General features: G+C 32.9%; 3 protein-coding genes across 6 annotated transcripts in view; 2 read left to right on the forward strand and 1 right to left on the reverse strand.

Annotated features, from left to right (window-relative positions):
- Positions 1-11,477, forward strand: part of LOC123684073 (gamma-sarcoglycan) — a 153,356-nt gene extending 141,879 nt beyond the window's left edge. For both annotated transcript variants that reach the window (XM_045623181.1, XM_045623182.1), the window contains exons 4-6: positions 3,147-3,336; positions 8,768-8,954; positions 9,945-11,477. In XM_045623181.1, coding sequence (XP_045479137.1) covers positions 3,147-3,336; positions 8,768-8,954; positions 9,945-10,251 — 684 coding nt within the window. In that variant the 3' untranslated portion in view covers positions 10,252-11,477. The remainder of the gene's footprint in view (positions 1-3,146; positions 3,337-8,767; positions 8,955-9,944) is intronic.
- Positions 11,478-11,931: 454 nt separating this feature from the next.
- LOC123684074 lies at positions 11,932-14,783 on the reverse strand. Of its 2 annotated transcripts, none has more exons than XM_045623183.1 (2): positions 14,644-14,783; positions 11,932-13,121 (listed from the first exon to the last, which is right to left on the reverse strand). In XM_045623183.1, the coding sequence occupies exon 2, from the start codon at positions 13,076-13,078 to the stop codon at positions 12,032-12,034; it is 1,047 nt and encodes a 348-aa protein (XP_045479139.1). In that variant the 5' UTR covers positions 13,079-13,121; positions 14,644-14,783; the 3' UTR covers positions 11,932-12,031. The 2 variants fall into 2 exon arrangements, with proteins under 2 accessions (XP_045479139.1, XP_045479140.1); XM_045623184.1 differs by having other exon boundaries at positions 11,932-13,118; positions 14,641-14,783.
- Positions 14,784-15,351: 568 nt separating this feature from the next.
- On the forward strand, positions 15,352-22,734 carry LOC123684077 (coronin-7). 2 transcript variants are annotated; one of them, XM_045623185.1, is made up of 12 exons: positions 15,352-16,484; positions 17,050-17,257; positions 17,479-17,623; positions 17,740-18,219; positions 19,126-19,780; positions 19,878-19,991; positions 20,061-20,447; positions 20,503-20,846; positions 21,383-21,589; positions 21,646-21,781; positions 21,838-21,992; positions 22,482-22,734. In XM_045623185.1, exons 1-12 carry the CDS (start codon positions 15,632-15,634, stop codon positions 22,569-22,571), a joined length of 3,774 nt encoding a protein of 1,257 aa, XP_045479141.1. In that variant the 5' UTR covers positions 15,352-15,631; the 3' UTR covers positions 22,572-22,734. The 2 variants fall into 2 exon arrangements, with proteins under 2 accessions (XP_045479141.1, XP_045479142.1); XM_045623186.1 differs by lacking the exon at positions 17,740-18,219 and having other exon boundaries at positions 15,354-16,484.
- The last annotated feature ends 1,482 nt before the right edge of the window (positions 22,735-24,216 follow it).

The raw sequence follows: 24,216 nt of genomic DNA on the forward strand, positions 1-24,216 counted from the left end.
TTAGTTACCTCATTATCCCCTCGATTTTATCTGGCGGACTGAGAAACTTGAAATATATACTGGGTGTCCCATAAGTGGCACGTCACAGTGACACCGGAGGTAGGTCAGCTAAAGAGGGACCTAACCAGCCTAACATGACCCCAGTAAAAGTTGCATGGTTTTCGAGTTATTACCAAATTACGTTTTTTAGTGAATTTTCACCTTTTTTAACATTGTCAGGGTCAGAATTCTGCTGGAAAGCTCTCGAAGCTTATTTTTTTTGTTGTAATGGAATCTTAAATAGTTATTTAAGATGACATGAGTATGATTCTGTCAAAAAGTTATGTGGATTTCCGTAAATTAATGGATAAATCTTGATTTCAATTGCTAGCAAAACGAGAACTTCGACTTTGGACACCTGCTGTGAAAAAAAAATCCTTGAAACAAAACGAGCAAGTAACATCAAAAAATTGGGCATTTTAGACAGATTTAGAAATGGTACAATACACGAATCTTATGCCCATAAAACTAGGTATTTTCATCATCTTACCGATGCCCTACTTAACTAAGTTGAAACTAGGAACCCCGCTATCAGGTAATTTTGCCGCTTGCTATGACATTACATTTGATACCGGGCTTTGTTATTATTTGTTAAAGTCACAATAGGGAAAAAGATGGATTAGGGGAAGCGAAAAAGGAATATTATTGAAAAAAAAGGTAAATTAATTAAAAACAGACTTAACTTTCGATTATTTATTTAATTCTTAAATCTAACTTACAGTAAATGTTCAAACTGTTTCCCTCGGACTCTAATGCATAAATGACACCGTTTTATAAAATTACGATTCAATTTTCTTAAACTAATTTCCGATATGGTCCGGGCTGCGTCGAATACGCGTTCACGCAATTCTTCCTCGCTTCTTATTGGTTTTGCATACACTTTGTCCTTTAAACATCCCCAATAAAAAAAATCCAGTGGATTCAAATCCGGGGATCGCGGTGGCCACAGTATGGGTCCTAATCGCAGAGGATGTGGTTCCAGCAAGATGGCTGCCCGGCACACTACGCTCGGCGGGTTCGCGAGCACCTCAGCAACACATTCCCCGACAGGTGAATTGGGCGATTAGGACCCATACTGTGGCCACCGCGATCCCCGGATTTGAATCCACTGGTTTTTTTTTATTGGGGATGTTTAAAGGACAAAGTGTATGCAAAACCAATAAGAAGCGAGGAAGAATTGCGTGAACGCGTATTCGACGCAGCCCGGACCATATCGGAAATTAGTTTAAGAAAATTGAATCGTAATTTTATAAAACGGTGTCATTTATGCATTAGAGTCCGAGGGAAACAGTTTGAACATTTACTGTAAGTTAGATTTAAGAATTAAATAAAAAATCGAAAGTTAAGTCTGTTTTTAATTAATTTACCTTTTTTTTCAATAATATTTCTTTTTCGCTTCCCCTAATCCATCTTTTTCCCTATTGTGACTTTAACAAATAATAACAAAGCCCGGTATCAAATGTAATGTCATAGCAAGCGGCAAAATTACCTGATAGCGGGGTTCCTAGTTTCAACTTAGTTAAGTAGGGCATCGGTAAGATGATGAAAATACCTAGTTTTATGGGCATAAGATTCGTGTATTGTACCATTTCTAAATCTGTTTAAAATGCCCAATTTTTTGATGTTACTTGCTCGTTTTGTTTCAAGGATTTTTTTTTCACAGCAGGTGTCCAAAGTCGAAGTTCTCGTTTTGCTAGCAATTGAAATCAAGATTTATCCATTAATTTACGGAAATCCACATAACTTTTTGACAGAATCATACTCATGTCATCTTAAATAACTATTTAAGATTACATTACAACAAAAAAAATAAGCTTCGAGAGCTTTCCAGCAGAATTCTGACCCTGACAATGTTAAAAAAGGTGAAAATTCACTAGAAAACGTAATTTGGTAATAACTCGAAAACCATGCAACTTTTACTGGGGTCATGTTAGGCTGGTTAGGTCCCTCTTTAGCTGACCTACCTCCGGTGTCACTGTGACGTGCCACTTATGGGACACCCTGTATACCTACTCAGAAATACAACTGCAAATTTAAGTTTTACGCTATTGTTTATTATTTTCTCTTTCGACGAGTATAATTTAGACACGTGGAGAAAAAATATAAAATATCACTGTAAAACATTTTTACCATTTATTTTAGCAATGGTATGACGTCAAGCATTTTCAATATATTTACAGTGGGCAACTCGGATACGTCATCCATGACGTCAACCATTGCTAATATACATACACTATAGTCATATAAAAGATCAAGTATATTTCAAAAGAAATCATTAACGATATCAGCCAAAGGTCAGCTAAGGCTACGGTTGCTGCACCATAGCCTTTTTATGAAATTGACATCACCAATTCGCACACTAGCAGCTGTATGTCCTCGATAACTGCACGATTCCATCTTTGAGGTCGTGAATCGATCATGGAGCATTGGCATAGTCCTTATCTTTCACGTTACCCCAAAGAAAAAAGTCTGAAGGTTTTAAATGATTAGATCTCGGTAGCCAATTGTGGACACCTCTTTGAGAAATAACAAGGCCAAGAATCTTTTCTTGCAAAATGGCGATTGTTTTGTTGCTTCTGTGGCACGTAGTTCCGTCTTGTTGAAAATAAACCTCCTCCACATCAATATCTTTGAAGTCTGGCTATAAAAAATCATTAATCATACTTCAGTAGAGTAATGGGGTTGAGTGAAGTAGCCTTGGCTAGACTTCGCACCTAGAATTTGCCAAATAAAGACTCAATTATTATTATTATTATCCATTCACCGCAATAGTTGCACCAGCCTCATTTTTGGAATAAGTAATGTCCAATCACACCACCAGCCCAAAAACAGCGAATAGTGACACGTTAAGGGTGGGGAGCCTTTTCAACAATCATTCTTAGATTTTCGGAGCCCCAAATGTGATAGATAATTCTGCTTATTGACATGGCTAGAGCCTCCGAGGTGAAAAGGGGTCTCATCATTGAATATGATTTTGCGATGAAAATTTTTATCATTTTGATGCATTTCAAGGATCCAAGCTGTCCAAATAGCTGTTCAAAATGAAACCTTTTACTTGGAATGAGGAGAGATATTATTTAATTAGAATGCAATTTTTTTTTTTTCAGGAAGGAATGGGTCATCTGAAAATAGTCAACGGTGGAATTAGATTAGAAGGAAGAGCATTTGTTCTTGATAGTTTATTAGCTAGTAGTATCAAATCAAGATATGGTCAACCGATAGTGATAGAATCCAGTATGAATTTGACTTTATCAACGAGGAATAAGGATGGCTATTTGGAGAATTTCATATTCTTAGGTGAGTATATCAGCAATAGGGAATACTAGTGGAATATTGTCACTATACTTTGTTATACAGGGTGTCCCGTAAAGACCACGTCAAACCGAGGGAGAATGTAGATCAAATGATAACCCACCTGCTATGACAAAATTCCTATAATAAAAGTCTTACCGTTCTCGAGATATTTTTTTTTTTTAAATAATGAATTTTTGACCCTTTTAATAGTTTTGTCCTCACGGTCGGTACAATTTTACATCTTTTTGGTTAATTTTTTCAGTAAAATATTGCTGAAGAATGATTTTAACGTTTACATTAAAAACATCCCCCGAACATTTTAAAGGGGAGCTATGAGAAATATTTTTATTGGAAATTTTGGTAGTGGGTTATTTTGTTCATGAAGTTTAGCCCATCGTAGTGGAAAAGAAATATACCGAGCTACTGCTGCACATTACATCAATAAATTGTCTATTTTATAGTGATTTCAAAGAGGTATCATACAAGTCATTTGTTATTCAAAGAAAAAAGATATGGCTGTTTTTATCCAAATGGGTACGTTTCTGACAAAATCAAGTTTGTCAATTCTGTTAAGAAATCTTCACATCTTGCATTACTTAGTAAACAATGGCAATTGTTTACGTGCGAAAATTTTACTCGCATAATTATTCACCTCAACGAAATTCAATTTTGCCGGCAAATTTTGCGAAAACATCATGCAGATCCAGATTTTTTTAATAAGATCATTAGAAGCGACGAGTCTTCCTGTACCAAAGATGGGTACATGAATCTCCACAATTTGCATGGCTGGAATATCATAAATCCACACGAGGTGAGAGAAGATAGATCACAATATCGATTCAAGATCAATTTATGAACTGGAATATTTAATGGTGCAATTTTTGGCCCGATCGAACTGCCGCCATCACTGAACGCAAACAATTATTTGGAATTTTCAACCAACCAGCTGCCCATTGTATTGGAAGATGTGCCACTGGCGCTGCGACGTAGTCTGTGGTTTCAACATGATGGATGCCTAACACATCACGGACTCGAAGTTACCGCTCATTTAAATAGAACTTATCCCCACCGGTGGATTGGAAGAGAAGGTGAAATTTTGTGGCCTCCTCGTTCACCTGACCTAAATCCTATGGACTTTTATTATTGGGGCTGCCTAAAAGACAAAGTATACGCAACACCCATGCGTGATGAAGCCGAATTGAGAGATCGCATTCGCAATTCGGCTTCATCACGTATGGGTGTTGGGTATACTTTGTCTTTTAGGCAGCCCCAATATTAAAAGTCCAGAGGATTTAGGTCTTCATGTACCCATCCTTGGTACAGGGAGGCTCTTCGCTCCAAATGATCTCATTGAAAAAATCTGGATCTGCATGATGTTTTCGCAAAATTGGCCGGCAAAATTGAATTTCGTTGAGGTGAATAATTATGCGAGTAATATTTTCGCACGTAAACAATTGCCATTGTTTACTAAGTCATGCAATATCGAAGATTTCTTAACAGAATTGACAAACTTGATTTTGTCAGAAACGTACCCATTTGGATAAAAACAGCCATATCTTTTTTCTTTGAATAACAAATGACTTGTGTGATACCTCTTTGAAATCACTATAAAATAGACAATTTATTGGTGTAATGTGCAGCAGTAGCTCGGTACATTTTTTTTCCACTACGATGGGCTATACTTCATGAACAAAATAATCCACTACCAAAATTTCCAATAAAAATATTTCTCATAGCCCCCCTTTAAAATGTTCGGAGGATGTTTTTAATGTTAACGTTAAAATCATTCTTCAGCAATATTTTACTGAAAAACTTAACCAAAAAGATGTAAAATTGTACCAACCGTAAGGACAAAACTATTGAAAAAAAAAAATATCTCGAAAACGGTAATACTTTTATAATGGGAATTTTGTCATAGCAGGTGAGTTATCCTTTGATCTACATTCTCCCTCGGTTTGACGTGGTCTTTACGGGTCACCCTGTATATTGAATAACTCAATGAAATTCTCAATCTTCCCAAATAGGTTGGAGCATGCTCTGATAAAACCACTTTTCAAAAAGGGTGATCCAAATGATCTTGACAATTATAGACCAATAAGTTTATTACCTGCTTTTTCCAGAATTTTTGAATTAGTGATGTGTTCAAGACTGCTCAGTTTTTTGAATGAGTGTAACCTTTTTCCCCAATGTCAGCATGGATATTTGCGAGGAAGATCGACTGATACTGCTATTTATCAGTTCATAAATGCAATTATAGATCATTTAGAAAACAAAAATTCAGCTTTGGGTCTTTTTGTAGATCTGAAAAAAGCTTATGATTGTGTGGATCACGATATTTTATTGCAGAAACTTGATAGGTATGGTGTTAGGGGTAAGGCTAATGATTGGATACGGTCGTTGCTCTGAGATAGGTGTCAACAGATTGTTGTTGATAATAAAGTTAAATCTGAAGTTTCCTTTATTGATATGGGTATAGCTCAGGGTAGTCTTGCCGGACCTATTCTGTTTATAATCTACATAAATGATTTGCCATTGTCATTGAATAAATATCTCTTCACTAATTACGTTGATGACACCAACATTTTATTACATGGAAATAGTTCCAATGAAATAATTGAACAAACAAATAATTGCTACAATGAGGTTGATAGTTGGTTTTCTATGAATAGGCTAGTGATAAATACTTCAAAATCAAGTTTGGTGTTCTTTCGTACTAAACAATCACAAACATCTACACCAAGCAGTATTACTCTTGAAAATAATATAATAGAACCTGTATCAAGTACAAAATTCCTTGGCATACAAATAGATGAATTTCTGGATTGGGAGATACATATAAATAAACTTTGTTTAAGATTAGCCAGTGTTGGTTATGGAATCAGGGTTGTTGCTCAGTATATGAATGAGGGTACTTTGGAAATTTTATATCATGCAAATTGTGAATCGATCATTAGATTTGGAATCATTTTCTGGGGTAGCAACTCTAGAGTCCAACCAATATTCATAGCTCAGAAAAGAATTATTAGAACTATATGCAAAATGAAGTACAGGGATTCATGCAGAGGTAAATTCAGAAATATGAATATAATGACGGTATATGCTTTGTATATTTATGAATGTTTGTTGTTTGTTTTTAAAAATAGAGATAAGTGTGATATGGGAGTTAGTCATAATTATAATACAAGAACTCAAGATTTATTATATCCTTATCATAGATTAACCGTGAGTGAAAAAGGTCCTTATTATAGGTGTATTAAAATATTCAATAGACTACCTAATTATATCAAATGCTGTGATAGTTTATATAGATTTAAGAAAATTGTTAAGAAAATGTTAATTCATTTGGAACTTTACAATTATGGGGATTATTTTGTTTCTGAAAACTTGTTGATTTAAGTTCTTTATTTTGACGTCATTTCATCTTTTATGTAGCTTTTGTTGTGTAAAACTTGAAATAAAGAAAATTATCTATCTATCTAATACAATCCCGCACCGAAATATCAACCCCGAAAATCAGCGATCGTCAATTCTGGCACCACTCACCGATTTTGCGTAGACCTCACAGTTTTGGGGAAATTCGAACTCGAAATTTGGGAAAAAATTGAATTTCCATCCAAAAATCGTCATATCCCCTAAATTATTCGTCACAGACCGCTCGAATAAAAACTTTTTTTGAACATCGGGTTCTCATCTGAAACAGAGTGAGGTTTCAAAGGCGTTTTCAAAGCCTCAGGAATTTCATCCATTTTTTTTGTTGAAAATTTCAGATTTTTGCCTATAATTTATGAAATAATGTACTGATCGATCAACTGTAAGCATTTTCGTAATCTACATAGTCGAATCAATCAATAAAATGATACAATATTCCCATGAAGGAACTTTTATTTTTTTTTAATTTTTCAAGGGTATGGAAAATTTTACGAATATTTTTGGTCAAAAATTTTTTTTCAGGTGAGATCGAAATTCGGCTCATCAGGAATCGGCAATGATGGCACCGCTCACCGAATCTTCGTAGAGCTCCCGGTTTTAAGGAAATTTGAACTCGAAATTTGGGAAAAAATTAAATTTGCCTCTAAAAATCGTTATATCTCCTGGAATATTCATCACAGACCCCTCAAATAAAAACGTTTTTCAAACTTCAAGTTCTGCTCTCAAACATAATGAGGTTTCAAGTGCGTAGCCCACGTCCAGAAGAAGTGGCAGCTTCGGGAAAATTATCAATTTTTTCTTTGAAAATTTCAGATTGTTGCCTATAATTTATGAAATAATGTACTGATCGCCCAACTGCAAGCATTTTCGTAATCTACATAGTCAAATCAATCAATAAAATGATACAATATTCCCATGAAGGAACTTTTATTTTTTTTTTTATTTTCTATTATATTAGGTATGGAAAATACTACGAAAATTTTTGGACCAAAAATTTTTCAGGTGAGATCGAAATTCAGCTAATCAGAGATCGTCAATTATGACACTGCTCACCGATCCTTCGTAGAGCTCCCGGTTTTGAGGAAATTTGAACTCGAAATTTGGGAAAAAATTGAATTTGCCTATAAAAATCGTTATATCTCCTAAATTATTCGTCAAAGACCCCTCAAATAAGAACGTTTTTTGAACATCGGGTTCTGATCTGAAACATGGTGAGGTTTAAAGGGCGTAGCTTATGTCCAGGAGAAGTTGCAGCCTCGGGAATTTCATCCATTTTTATATCGGCAATCACTTTCAAATTACAAGGCAAAACAGCTCCATTCGATGCTTCCCTTTACACTTCAGTTACCTAATTAGTTCAATCTATAGGTATCTAAATTTCGCGAATTTGAGCGAGTAAACCGTCTTTAAAAGAGGTTCAATAAACTCTCCCCCGATTGAAATACATTATAATCTGAAGGATCTCGTTAAGAGACAAATTTGCTAGTTCTACAGTTCCTGCACTTGAAAAATTTAAAAACCTTTATACTGACCAAAATTGATTATAGAATTTTATAATAGAAAATAAATATTAGCGAAAAGAATAGCTGGTAGATATATGCTTTTTGTGATAATTTATAGAAGATTCTCTATTATTGTCAATACAGAATGATTCGTTGTGATAGGCACTAAAGTGTTTTTTCACATCAGCAATATTCAGCAACATTTTGTGGAAATTTCTACCAAAAACTGATCAAAAAGATGACATGACAATTATTACTGGGCACTTCCCAGCTTCCCAGGTTTTTCAATGGACTTTTAGGATATCTAAAATGAAAATCCAAATTACAAGATTAAAGCCTTACCGAGGCTCAGTTTTGAATGCCTTCAAATTAAAAACATAAATACCGTATTACTTCTTTCCTTACTGAAATAGTTTGTTTATATTTTATGGTCATTCGATTTCTCAAGAACTATTGGTCCACCCTGCATGTAATTTCTCTACTAATTCCGATTTTTTTCGTAGGAGACGATCGTTTCGAATGCCTAGCAAAAAGTTTCAAAATCATGGACGATCGAGGTGTCCTTTTATTCTCAGTAGATGACCAAGAGGTTTTAATTGGAGCAGACAGTTTGAGAGTTTCTGGAGAAGGAGGTACAAGCTTCACAGGCTCCTTGCAAACAACTCTTGTCAGAGCAGATTCGGATTTAAGGTAGGTATTTTTACAGGGTGTTTCAGTAAAAATTGTCTCCCATTTCTAGAATAAGAATAGAACCATAGATAAGTACAGTCTCTGATAAGTTGAGTTTGTTGAATAAAAAATTTACGTAACTCTATCTATACATACGAATGAAAAAAACATATGTGTTTCAAGATTATATCGAAACTGCTGGCAATATAGTAACCCAAAAAAAAATCGAAGTCGAGCCAGCTGACTTTATTTCTTGTATCAACTGAACCTTATAAGGATAGAGATGCAAATCCAGATGCAAAATAAGTCATAGCGTGCCGTAAGAGAGGCCCAAATATTATGCGCGCCGAGGAATGGATTAATGTTGATAGTCTTCAACACTTACAGCACCAATATTATCGGTCGAGCGATGCATTTCGATAATGTATGGGTCTTAAGAGATCAGTAACAGATCTAGTCTCTTCGAATTTTCACACTATTTTACAATGTATTCTCAGATGGACAATAATTAAGTGTTCACAATTTCAACATGTTCAGCAGTAGATAAACGATCCATATTGTACTACCCATTTATTGAAAACCAAATCATATTATTCTGAACTCATTTGGATTCAGGTAATAGTTTGAATATTTTTGAACTACTCAAATCAATCTAGTCCTACATTATATTCAAATTATTCTCATGAACTCATTTCTATCGATTCTAAGTAATTCAATTTTCTTCAGCTATAAAATAAATTCCGATTAAAAATACTTTCTGATAATATCATGCTTATCATTATCAAAAAATCACTACTAAATGGCCATGTGAACAAAACCTGTTCAATCCGTGCCTATACCTTTTTAGGTAGTTCATTAAATGTCCGAAAGAGGCAGCCTTGCTATGATAACATTTTCGTTAGTATCGATACTCCTTCCTAGGTGGTGCTGATGAACGTTAAATCGAATTAAAACAATTTTTTGCTTATATACAAAATAAAAATACCTACTCAATATATTTTTCTCTTTCAGATTAGAATCTCCTACTGGCTCTCTCCACGTCAAGGCACCCCAGGGGGTGAATATCGAATCAAGAGGAGGGAAAATCAACTTACTTTCATTCAACGATATAACTCTGAAATCAGAGGTGGGTTCAATCAATTTGGAATCAAGTTCGATCCTGATGCCAGCTCTGCCTACAGCAGTATCCACGACTAGGCCCACATCATCGAAAACCCATGAAATATACCAGCTTTGCGTGTGTGATAACGGAAAACTTTTTTTAGCCCATCCCCAACATATATGTGCTGCAAACAGTGACGACATTATATGTCGGTAAAAAAAATTGGTGAAAATTAAAACAATGGTGGATTTTAACAAATAATAACGATTTCGAATCAAAACAAAACGGAAAACATCAACTGTGATGAAGAAAATTCCTTCTTATATTTTCTTCTTAATTTTGTATTATTTTTTAATGAATCTCAATTTAATTCTATAAAAAAAAATCAAGACCTTGGGTTTTCTGAATTTTTTCTCTCATATACAATGTGAGTCTCTTTGACTTTAAGTACAAGATTCCTGAGGTCAAAAGGCACACTTTCCCTCTCTACCTACCTTATTTCTTATCTTCTCGGTTAAAAAGATACAGGCTGTTGAAAATCTATGAAAAAATGTTATTCTGAGTTAAATTTCGCAAATGGTCTTATCAGAGGAAATGATTTTCGAAATATAGTTTTTCATTGATGTGATGAATCTGCTCCGAACAAAAAATTTCATCCACATCTTCAAGTTTCTTCCTTATGACCATTACATTTCATAAAAAATATCAGGAATTCGAAGATCCCAACTCTTAAACTAAAGTGGAAGGCTCATTAATGAATATTTGACGATTGTGAAAAATAAAAGTATTCCACATATTTTCTCGTATAACGAATCATTTTCGAGTAATTTGTTCTTAAAATAAAATTATCTGTGAAATTCAAAAAATTGAGTACTTTGGCTAAATGCGACTCTGTTGAAAAAACGCACAGAAATGAATACTTGCTATGTTGTCACGTCCAAACTTCCATAGAGTAGGTGATAAACATAGATTATTACTCTGAGCAGATTTCAGAATTGAAGCCGACTTTGTTTAAAAAATAAGAATAAAATTATTTGAATAAACTCAACTCAACTACAATCTGAATTACTGAACTTTGGCGCAGCTCTGATAATATGAAGATAATTAATTAAAGTTAACATTCTGTTTTGAAGAAAGCAGATCATCTTTCGAAAACTATGTTCAAAATGGTACATTTATACTTGGAAAAACTTTAGTGTGCAGGTTTTTAGGGGTGTCATAGGTCATAGCTCATTATATGAGCTAGGAGGAATCGGAAAGAATGGTAATGGAAAAAAATTTTCCTTTTGGCCTCAAGAATCTGCTGTTAAAATATATCTACAAGTCAAAGACCCACCCTGTATATTGTGTTTTATTTCTATGAATTATAGATGAACTGTAGATAAATTGTTGTAAAACCATTCAAAATATATATTTTTTGAAAATAATATCCATTAAATCTCTTCCTTCTGTTTTTATAATAAAATAATTCTTCCAGAAAGAACATAAAGATTAAAGCAACAAAGATTGTCATTTAATCAATAATCTAATAATATAAACTATTACGTATATTATTAGATCATTGCAAATAACAATAACTGTCTTTAATGTCAAATATGAAACGTGATTTCAGTCTTCATTATGAATTATGAAAATCCATCAGACATTAGATGTAATTTGTAAATTATTGTAAATATATACATTTATAGATAGATATATTGTGTAAAATATAGACTGTTAAATATTACTGGTACAAACTTTTATTGCATTTTGTTGATTCCCTAAATAAATTATTGCCTTCAATGTCCAAGTGCATCTTTGAAGATTACTGTTGATCGAATTAATAATAAAGACATAAACTCATAATGGGTGTTTAACTGCGAAAGAAAAAGTAAATCAGAAAAAAAAAAAGATCTCTTTCCTATCTTTATCATTTACTCTATTGATACTTTCCATATATAAATTAAATCATTGATAAATAAACAAATATATAAAATAACATCATAATATTAACAGATCACAATTGTAGTAGTATATGTCTCCATATTTCACATTCCGTATCTTCTTCTGCCTGCAATAATTTTTTCAAAGTAACTGATCTTTTAGAAAAATTCAAACTACACAAAGGTCCAAGTACTGACACCAAAATATCATATGTAATATTTGGGAAAATTGAGGTAACTGAATTAGGCACCCACATTGTGTCTCCCTGATCTTCTATCTTATCCATCATGGAGCCAATAAATATAAGAAAATTACATATAGACACATGAAACTCTTCTGATGATTTACAAGCATTTAAAAGTAGATTATCATCCACTTTGAATAAAATTAACCAAAAATTTTCACTCAAAATACTTCTACAAAACATTTTATCTAAAACTTCTTTCAGTACAATTTCTCTGACCAAACTCTCCTCTTCAGAATCAGTTTCTGAAGCAATAATTCCAATAAGAGCATATAAAGATTGTTTAACTTTGTACTGTGACATCATATCTTGAATTAAAGCAACAAGTTCATTTGTTTTGCCTTTTTTATGTTCAATTACCCATTCATTCATAAGTATTTTGAATTGTAAGCTCTTAATATCTACAATCTTATTCTCAAAGATGAATTCTTCGATAGCTTTGTATGAAGCAGATTCCATAAGTAAATCGCACAAAAACTCTTCATAGCGATAGGAAGGCAACATTGAAGTATATATTCTTACAGCAACAGCAATTTTACTCAAAGAATATTCATTACTCAAAAACATTTTTTCCAATAAATAATTGCATGCTTTTTTTAAAATAGTGATGTCAAAGGTAGGGGACAATTTTTTGTCTGCCAACACAGTACGTATTAGACCATTTGACATCTCAGACTGACCTTTCTTTTCAATATGATCAAAGAATTTCTCTATAGCAAGAGCTAATTGAAAAGATTTTTTCAATTGTTCATTGTCTAATACTTTAAATGTGGAAGTTGAACTTTCATATAGTTTTACGTATTTTTCAATGAATGATCCCAAAGTTTTCATTTGACATGTTATTTTATACTCAGCACTATCATTCGTTGCTTTCATACTTGCGTTGATAATTATGTTTTCCTCTAGTTTCAACCTCAATAGAGAGTTATTGCAACGCACAAATAAGCGATCTTTTATTACAGGATCTCTTATTTTGACATGTACTCATGCGCATTGAGTCAGATATTAAGGATTGTTTAAATCTAAATACAGGCCTCCCTTACTTTATTTAAATACAGGCGACCAACTTTTATTTAAGGATCGTTTATTTTGACAGATATCTGTTTATGCCGAATATTTACCGTCGTTATTCAGCAAGAACTAACCTATAAATATTTGTAGCTGTTTAGGTAAACAAAGTAATGAAGTGAACTTTTTGAGAAATTTGCATTTTATTTCTTGATTTTGGGCATCTGTGGAAATTTCATTCGAGAAAAAAAAATGTGCTCTCAATAACAAATTTTTCGATTCTCAACGAAACATATTTAATTTGAACCACCTACTAAAAGAATTAAAAATAATACTGATAAATCCTGAATTTTATTAGAAATAAGAATTTCCCTATATGTATAATGTAGTATTGTTAAAGCATAGTATAAGGAATTCCTTATACTATGGTTAAAGAATGCTACTGCATACTGAATATTATTTTTTTATATTGAATATAAATAATTCATTCTGTAATATGGACACACCAATGGGATTGTTTTGAAAGAAAAATAATAAACTTGTTACCTAAGTACTTTTTCATATATTGAATCAACATAGCATAAAAAAAGCAAATCACAATGCAAAACCAAATTAATTATCAGTAATGTTATTATAACATTATACGTTACATACACTTTTTTCAAAATTATTGTAGGAAAAAGTACAAAAATACATAACATAATTCTGTTAAACAAAATAATCTTCCAATACTGGTGGTTTCACAAGAAAGAAATACTTGATTGACTTCCATTCGAACTTGATGATACTTCGTCAACAAATTTCTCTAATAGTTCCATCGATAAAACCCCAGTAGTTTGGTACAGCTCCTCCCATATTACGAATTGGTAGACTAAAAACGAATTAAGGTAATATAATATATAATAATTTAAGTTTAATTCAGCTAATAGCTTACCTGTACATATAGCTGATAACTATTTCTATAAAGCCACTTATGTGCATTCAAATTATCTTAGAAGTGTCCATGATTTTCCACAATGAAGATTGCAGTTATAAAAATGAACTTCGATAATGATTGCGATACTTGTAGTAAAAATTTTCCAAGTCAACTAGGTAGTCGATTTGTTTGAATTGGTTTTGATATATTTTCTACACCAACTGTATCTATTATGAAAAATCAATTCCTCAATAATGGTCCCAGCTAAAATTGCTAACGCTATTTGTTCTTTCATTTTCGATTTTGAACTTTTACCAAATGAATTATTTTATTTATCAGAATACAAAATAAAGGTGACAAATTATAAATATGTCAAATTTAAAGATCTGTCACTTTACTGACTTTCGTTAAAAGCACCTTGCAATAGTTCACTTTTAACGTCCACGATAGAGGATCCTTTATTACAGGATCCTTTAATAAAAGATCGCTTATTTGTGTGTTGCAATAACTCTCTAATGTCCTCTGAGAACAAGATAAAAATCAAATATTGAAATTTCAAATGATGATCTTAGCACATAACCCCAAAGAGCAATCTGGAATCTGCCTGACGTCCTACGTTTCCGTCAGGCAGAACTCAGGAACATAGATGTCTAGAAATACCATAGACAAATAAAGATTTCTCTATGAGAAATACTGATATGCCCCACAGAACAACCCTCTTTCAAAACAAAAATAGCGACTTTTATAGTGGTCAGCTTTATAGGAATTGAAGGGGATCGTCGTTAACTAATTTACTCAATGAACGTTTTCTATAGCGCTCACATGAAAATTCACTGTTGTTTTCAGAGAAATATGATCATTCCATTATATAGCGCCACCTACGGACGGAAAAGGAAGTATCGGCAATAATTTAATAATTATGAAAACTCATTTTGGAAACTACTGCGAAATACTTCTCTTTCCTATCGTATTTGGCTTTATACTATAATGAGAAATTCGATGTAAGCGCTGTAGGAACTCATGCGGAAATCAACTGATATTGTATGATCAATCTACTTTAAAAACAAAAGCTGGTCTTAGATTTTAGAATTTCCTAAGAATAAGTGTATGTGTATATTTCTAGACATTTGGATCACACAGTCAAAACATTTCTCATTAAACTCAAGCTGTCAAACAGAACTGAGTAGATGAGTCATAGAATTTAAAACAAACAAAAGATGAATCTGATGTCTAACTTCACTGAATGAATGCTGTGACTGTTTGGGTTGTAGGTGGGGAATTCCAGTGAGAGGAAAGTTTAGGTGTAAATCTTACATTTTCTAATATAAGGACTATAAAACTAAGGTTTTGAGTGCTATTGGCTTCGATTCCTAAAGATGATTGCCTAATCTTTTTATTTTAATCCATAATTCCCTGCTTGAAAAAATTTGGGTGTTGACTTGCATAGTTGTATTTTGATGTAGACAAAGTTTCAAACAAGTTTTTCAAAAGTACTAAAATTAACTATGGCTTGGAGATTCAAAGCGTCCAAATATAAGAATGCTGCCCCCATTGTACCAAAACCTGAAAATTATGTCCGGGATATATGTGTGGGGTCGTACCAAACTTACGGAAACAACATTGCTGCTTCAGCCAAATTTATGGCTTTCAATTGGGAACATACAGGTTCTAGTCTTGCAGTGCTTCCATTAAATGATTCTGGGCGTAAAACTAAACTGATGCCTCTATTACATGGACATTTAGATACAGTAACAGATCTTGATTTTTCACCTTTTCATGATGGGTTACTTGTGACTGGTTCCCAAGATTGTACTGTAAAATTTTGGTTAATACCTGAAGAAGGGTTACAAGAATCTTTAAGTGAACCTGAATGTATGTTTTCTCAAACTCAAAGAAGAATTGAAACTGTAGGATTTCATCCTACAGCTGAATGTTTGATTCATTGTTCTTCTTTCACAAATATCACACTTTGGGATTTATTATCTCAAAAAGAAATATTCTCAAATTCAGATGATCATACTGAAGTTATACAATCAGTGAGTTGGAAAAAAGATGGTACCTTACTTTCTACATCCTGCAAAGATAAACAAGTTCGTATCCTTGATCCAAGAAGTGAAAAATATTGTTTGAAAACAGCTAACAGTCATCAGAGTATTAAAGATTCTAGAATAATTTGGTTGGGTGACAGTAATAGAGTATTAACTACTGGATTTGATGCTCAACGTTTGCGTCAAATCATTATAAGAGATGTGCGAAATTTCAATCAAGTTGAAAAATCTGTTGAATTAGATTGTTCCACTGGTATTTTAATGCCACTTTATGATGCTGATACTGGCATGCTTTTCTTAGCAGGAAAAGGTAAGAATAATGAATCAAATTTCATGAACAAAAAACCTTTTATATATCAACTTGCTAGGAAAAAATTATCATTACTCCAGAAAATAAAGAATAATGATGCCTGAAGTAGAAATTGTACCTTTTATTTTCTTTCTTCAGCTTTGGCATTGTATTGAGTCATACAACATGTACTTCTCTTGAAATATTTGATTATAAAAATATGCTTTTCAAATGTTCTCTTCATTTTACATTTATTTCATATGTAAATTTATCTGAAGTGTTAGTAGAGAATAAGCAAAATAGCTTGATTTTCATTCGCCCACTAATTTTTAAATGATTTTTCTTGATTTCCGAAATAATCTTTTTTTATATATTTGGAGTGAAGTGTTGCTTATGTCAAAACTAAATAATATTCCACAAAATTTTATTTGATTGATTGAGAATAAAGATTTTCAAACTTAAAAAAACTGAAGAAAAATTTTAGAAATGAAATCTATTAAAATCACAGAAGAGATCTGACTTCAAAGTTAACTTCAAAATTTGTGGAATGTTTAGTTTATATCCTCTAATTAAACAATTTATTTAGGAGATACAACCATTGGGTATATGGAAGTAACAGATAAGGACCCATATTTAATAGAAGGAATAAGACATTCAGGGGAGCAGACAAAAGGAGCATGTCTTGTTCCAAAGAGAGCTCTAAATGTTATGCAGGGAGAAGTCAATCGTATACTTCAGTTAACTTCATCTTCAGTTATTCCTGTTACCTACCAAGTTCCTAGAAAAACCTATAGGTACTTTTTATTTAATTGAAAATAACATTCTAGAAATTTATAAATAATGCTTGTTTTTTGAATGTCAGGCAAACTATCAAATATCCAGATCTTCCAGTTTTAGATCTGATTGACTATCATAATATCATTCGATGTTGGTTATCAATACTTGAAATTTTGCAGAAAAATTTCCATTACTTATGCTTAATAGTTCTCTCTTCCACTTATAATTTATATTATAGGGACTTTCATGCAGATCTTTATCCTGATACTGTAGGATATAAGACAGAATTGAATGCAGAAAAATGGTTGAGAGGAGAAAATTTCATTTTACCAAAAATCAGTTTAAATCCTGCTGATAGAGCAAATGGAGACGCTCCTATAATTGTAAGTATTATAGGTAGTTTATTTTCAAGGAGCCTTAAAATTAAGGAAATTACTCAATTACCACCATAAAAATGATTTGTTCCTTCTATTCATTACATTTAACTAATTTCGACTAGATTTACAAGGGATCGCTTCTAAACATTAAAGAAGAACATGACAAAATATCGCAAACCAAAAAACCTGGAACCTACATACAAAAACCAAAAGCCACTGCATTGCATGATTCGAATGATTTCGCCATAAAATGTAAAAGCAACAACCTGGAAAAATTTAAAATAACTAATGAACCAGTTGAAGATAACAAAGATGCTCCATCCTGCACAGGCATAGAAAAAGAACAAGAGGAGGATAATGAAAAAGAAAAACGAAATGTTGAGAACAAAGAAATTGATGAAGCATCAAAAAATGAGGATAAGATTACAATAGAGAAGGTTTTTCCCCCAAAACCTCTACCAAGAGCTTCTAGAACTGGTTCCATCTGCGAAAGCAGTGATGAGACAAATGCACCAAAACCAGTGGCTAGACCCAGAACTAACAGTTGTGTACCAGTTGTGAATTCCGTGAATCCAATTGCTCCAATTTCTGGAGGATATAAGGTTATTGATATACTGAAATATGTGTGACACTTATGTTTTTATTTTGATCCTGCTTCTTCTATTTGGTTTGCCCTGTTATGATTTTATTCTACAGTGAAACCGGCTTTATTTACATGGTTATGCTGCATCTACCTTGGTTTAAACTTGGCCATATCATAAAGTAATTCAGGAAATGTGTATTTCAAATTTTTGTCAAATATTACCGATTAAAAACTCAATCTTTCTATTTTACAACTGAAGAATATAACTGAATAGCACAGAGTTCGTATCTTTCATGTCATTTTTTATTTATACAAGCTATCCTACTAGGCGCTGTTTCCACTTTGTGCAGCTGTAAGAGAGCTATTCAACTATTTTTGAAAACTTAATTCAAATAATTTCTGGAGGTAATTTGAGAAAATCATCAACAAAGCCCATAGTAATCAAATTTAAATTTGCATAATAACTCAAATTGATGGGAATTACTCCTTAAGGGCAACTTTCTAGTGTAGTAGCATGCTGAAAAGTTGTTTTTACCTGTTTCATCCCTTTCACTTATGATAAGATAGAATTCAAATGAAGGAGGCATGTTTTCTAATAACTACACACATAGATGTTATAGAAAATTTGCATGTTCAATCAAGCAGATGGGTGTACCAATGATTTTTATTATTTATACTAGTTAGAAAGCTGAACGATTTTTCTTAATGATAGTAAAGGTCAAGATAGGACCTACTTAGTAGTGATTTTTGTTTGGATAGGGGAAAATTTGTTGTATATTGATATATCTTTATATTAAGCAATTCGATTTATGTATCCATGTTTTGTGTTTGTAAGTACAAAAAATTGTAAATATTGCACTGTAGATTCTGTATCTTAAACCACCTCTTTCCACAAGTGAAATTTTAATACCATCCTTAATTTCAGCCCCGACTAGGACCTAAGCCATTCACTGCTTTGAAACTAAACGAAGCAAAATCTTTTGATCAAGTCTTTTGTGTTCCCCCAGTGCCAACTCAAAACCAAACTACTAATGGCTGTGATAATAAGAGCCCTAGCCCTGAAAATAATAGTTTAGAAATGGAGGAAAAAAATAAACCGATTGAACCTGAAATAGCTGATGAAGAACCTTCTTCATTAAAATCTACCGTTGAAAGTAACGATCCTCCCACTAAAGATGACCAGACCATAGAATCGGAAGGATTGTCATCAAAAACACCTACAACTGCAGAACGTAGACGAATGTTCGAAGCAAGCGAAAATGAAGAAAATTTAGACTCGATTGATGCAAAAAGTTTTGAAAGAGGCGGTTCTCAGAGGGCTAGCATAGCGGAACGTAAGAAAATGTACGAAAATAAATCTATATCGGTTATAGAAAATGCCACTGCTGATAAAATAGCTTCTCCTGTGATGTTGAGAAGAAAAGGGTCTTTCAAAACAATCAAAAATAAAGAGGAAGAAACCAATGTTAACGATATTAAGAGAAACTTAGGAATCACCAAGCAACAATCTCTCGATCCTCAAGCTTGTAGGAAAAGTGAGGCGATAGCAGCGCCACCTAAGAGAACTTCAACTGTTTTTGGTAAGTTCATTCAATGAAGTTGAAAATTGTGTTTATCTCGGAACCCATTCTTTGGTTCTATTTATTTTTACGATAATTTTATTGAATATTCTTGTAGGTCGTGTTTCTAAATTCAGACACTTGAAAGTGACTCCTGCACATAAATCTCAGCAAATTGAAAATGTCCGAAATGTAAGCAGGCAAATCCCTGGAGAATGTGATGGATTTCATGGTGAGTAACATAATATTTTATTATAAATATTTAATAAAAAAAAAAAAACTAATAATTTTTTTTTCACAGCAAATCCAGAGTTCTTGGCTGTACCTCTTAGTGGTCCAGGCGGTAAAATATCCATACTCAATCGTAAAAAACCTGGAAAATTACCCGATGGTGTTATACCCTCTCTAGTTCAGGGAAGTAACATCATGGATTTCTCATGGGATCCCTTCGACAATCATCGTCTTGCGGTAGCCTGTGATGATGGTATTATAAAGTTGTGGAGGATCGAAGAAGATGGTCTGAAAGAGTCAACTAACAAATCAGAACAAGAATTCAACGCACACAGTGATAAAATTTATTTCATCAAGTTTCATCCAACCGCTAAAGATGTTTTAGCGTCTGGTTCCTATGACATGACAATAAAAATTTGGGATCTTTCAGATTGTTCTGAAAAGATTGTTTTGAAAGGTGCTTCATCAAATAGACAAATAATGAACATAAATTCATTTTTTTCGTTTTATAGGTCACACCGATCAAATCTTCAGTTTTGCATGGTCACCCTGTGGAACATTCTGTAGCACGGTGTGTAAAGACGGTAAAATAAGGGTTTATAACCCAAGACGATCGGAGACACCAGTGAAAGAGGGCAAAGGTCCCGAAGGTAATAGAGGAGCAAGGATTGTTTGGGCTCTAGAGGGGCAATACTTAGCAGTAAGCGGTTTCGACAAAGTTTCTCAAAGGTTGATTTCTGTCTATAAAATTGACAATCTAGATAACCCCCTCAACACTATTGTCAGTGATGTATCTCCTTCCATTCTCATTCCCTTCTACGATGAAGATAGTTCTACGCTGTTTGTGACAGGAAAAGTGAGTATTATCATTATATGAAAAAAATGAGAAAAGCTCAAACTTGTAGTCATGAGGTTCTGCATGCTTACTCATATTCTTGTAATTTTTTCAGGAAGTTTTGTTTCAAACTTATATCCGGTGTTCTGAAAAATAAATGAGGAAAGCTACTGGCTTCACATCTATGCTTTTCTCATTTTTTTGTCGATTTTGAATATTCTATTGTTATGATTACGCCATTGATACAAAATTTTAATAATAAGGCCAGTTCCATAATCAAAAGTGAAGTCTCCTTTTCTGTGAGAAGTGAAGTCTCCTTTACAAACGAAACATGTTTCATAAACCAATTTTAAGATTAAAGAAAGCTTTGAAGTTTCCTTCATCATAAAGCCCAGATAGTAGCCCTTTAAGGCAAGAAAAAGAATCCTTTTTGTTTGCTCTCATAAATTTCAATTTACTAGGTCCTTCCGTTCGAAAATTATCATGTATATTGCAATTTTATTAGTAATTATATAAATCTAGGTGTAATATCATCAATCTTGAAATTTATTTTACAGGGTGATTCTACTATATACGCTTATGAAATAACGGAAGAAGCACCACACATTTGCCCCTTAAGTCACCATAGGTGCCCTAGCCTTCATCAAGGTTTGTCATTCCTTCCTAAAAATACTTGTGATGTTGCTGCCGTTGAATTTGCTGTCGCTCTCAGGTTAACGAATAATACTATAGAACCGCTCTCATTCACTGTTCCAAGAATAAAGGTAAACTGAGTTTTTTTATATTTATTTTCATAGTCTTCATCTCGATTCGGTTTTAGACTGAATTGTTCCAAGATGATCTCTTTCCCCCGACCAGAGTTACATGGAAGCCGACAACTGATAGTAATGAATGGTTTAGTGGAAAAGACAAATTACCTCAAAGGATCAGTCTTCAACCAGAAGGAATGATGGCTTGTAATTTTGTTACTAGATTCGCAAAACAATTCATACTAATTATCTATTGCTTTCAGTATCTGGTCAGAAAACTGGTAATACAATAAATGAAAAGGCCGCAGAGAAAAACACAATCAATAAATCGGCATCATCTCCATTTATTGCTGCAAGCAGACCAATAAATCTATGGGATCAAGAATTATCTAGTCAAATAAAAGAAAAACAAAACGAGGTAAGAAACTGAAATAAAATATTCTCTGGGATTAATCTCAGTAGTTCCAATGCACAATATTTTTTTATTTGGTTCGCTCTCTGCATACTTTATTGAATTACTCATATGTATTGGTTATAACTTGCTTCTATGGGGGCGTTTGATATTATTTGTTGGTATCCGTGCATATTTGACATTATTGTCAATTTTCAGTCAGTTGAAGTTATGACTGTCAATTCAATTGAATGGTTAATGTCAGTAATAGCCTATTTGACAATGTTGCAATATTATTGCATTTACTAATTTCCCGTTATATTGGAAAAACGATATAGTTCAATTTTACATTAGAGAAAGTTATATATAAATAAATAACAGGATTCTTCATGCAAATCAAAAATATTTATGTGTTCAATAAACATCGCTGAATAATTTGAGAGGATTTAAAGAATTTGTCAATAGCCTATCGCAGATAAACGAAGATGTCAATAAGATATCTATCTGTTCATTCAGATTCAAAAATCAATCAGCAATAGAATGGAGATCAACCTGAAGTTGGAGCAAGACGAAATGGAAGGTGTAGATGAGAAGGAGTGGGACTGAACGACATTCCATTAGAGCGTTTTCATTCTAAAGCATATTGTGCCTCCTGGCATAGTGGTAACTCAATCTAGCTCATCAATTTTTTCCCCATATTTATATACATATTTTTATATTTTCTATTTATACATTTTATTATTTATTTATATATATTTATATAAGCTCATCGAAATTTTTTTACATTTTATACGTAATTTTGATTGGAGTCATTCCATGACTGTGTAATGTAATTGAGAATAAGAAATTCGAATCCCTTCGCGAAAGGAAACTCGAATAATTCTTGGTGTGGCTTTCCTTATGAAGTGTAATCACATAATTATTAGAATATTTAGTAACCTGCTGCTTGATATATTATTACAATCCTCAATTAATTTTTTTTATTGCTGGAATTGATGTCCGTATGATTCTTCAAATTTTATGGTGCATGCTGTAGAAAAATATATACAGTTGCGGTTTTGGCAATTTTATATAAGTAATAAAAATACATTTACTTCGATATAATGATTAAGGGATTTTGATAAAACTAGTCCTCAACTGCCAACATGTTATAATTGAATTCTTGTAGGAATGATACTTAACAAGACATTGTTTTGTATAATTTTTACAGAGCTTGAATGATGTTATAGGATGTATAAACCAACTGTGATTTTCACAGAACTTATTGTTGGGTTATTATGGGTATGGTCCGTATATCACCTTGGTTACTATGGTTAGTAAGTTGGTGGTCCGTATATGTCAAATTCCTCAAAAACCGGTGACTATTTCCTCAAACTTCGGTGAGTTATCTGTCACCAGAGCAACCATACTTTTATTCTGGTTAGGTTCGGTAACCACGCCCACTCCGGTTGGCAGTTGTCATTTTAATTTTCAGATTATTGGTTATGAATATTTTCCATGACATCTAACACTCAAACACTTCATAATTTTAATTATGAAATAAATACTCTTCAGAGCCATTAATAGCTATTAGTTATCTACAAATTAAAAGAGATCAACCATTTATAACCTTCAAAATTCTGTCAATCAAAAATTTAGCTGACCATTGACAAGTGTCAAGTGGTCAGTAAATACGAAGCAGGTTACCTGAAACATTGAAAACCACTAATAACCACTCTGAAATTCTCGGCGATATACGGACCATACCCTAAGTTAGAAATAACCAACAATGAATAAGCCTACAATTCGTTTGCAAATGTCTAGTCGTTATGAAAAAAAGTATCCGAAATTTCAATTTAAATTTCTTATTACATATAAATATTGTTCATATTGACGCTAATTTTTGTTATCAAATTTAATTGGAGAAAATTGGTTTATACTATTTATAATAATTGCATTGGTTCCCTTATAGCCAGATATTGTTGGATGATTGATAGCTTATTGATTTTATAAAACGATCAATAGCATTAGCCACAAAGAAACTTGTCTTAGTAAAATCTTTGAAAAAAAATAAAAAGATATAGGAAGTTCTCAGGTATTTCTGAGAACTTTTTCATACAGAAGTCTTGTTGGTCCATTCCCATACATCATTTATGCAGTACTTTGAGAGGACATCACATCTTTTATCTTCATGTTATTTTGTATTCGAATTTTTCATGTGTAGGAGTAATTTAGTTAGTTTAACTCGACATACTGTATCATAGGCAAATTT

Source organism: Harmonia axyridis, chromosome 7 (assembly GCF_914767665.1).
Source record: "Harmonia axyridis chromosome 7, icHarAxyr1.1, whole genome shotgun sequence".
NCBI classification, from domain to species: domain Eukaryota; kingdom Metazoa; phylum Arthropoda; class Insecta; order Coleoptera; family Coccinellidae; genus Harmonia; species Harmonia axyridis.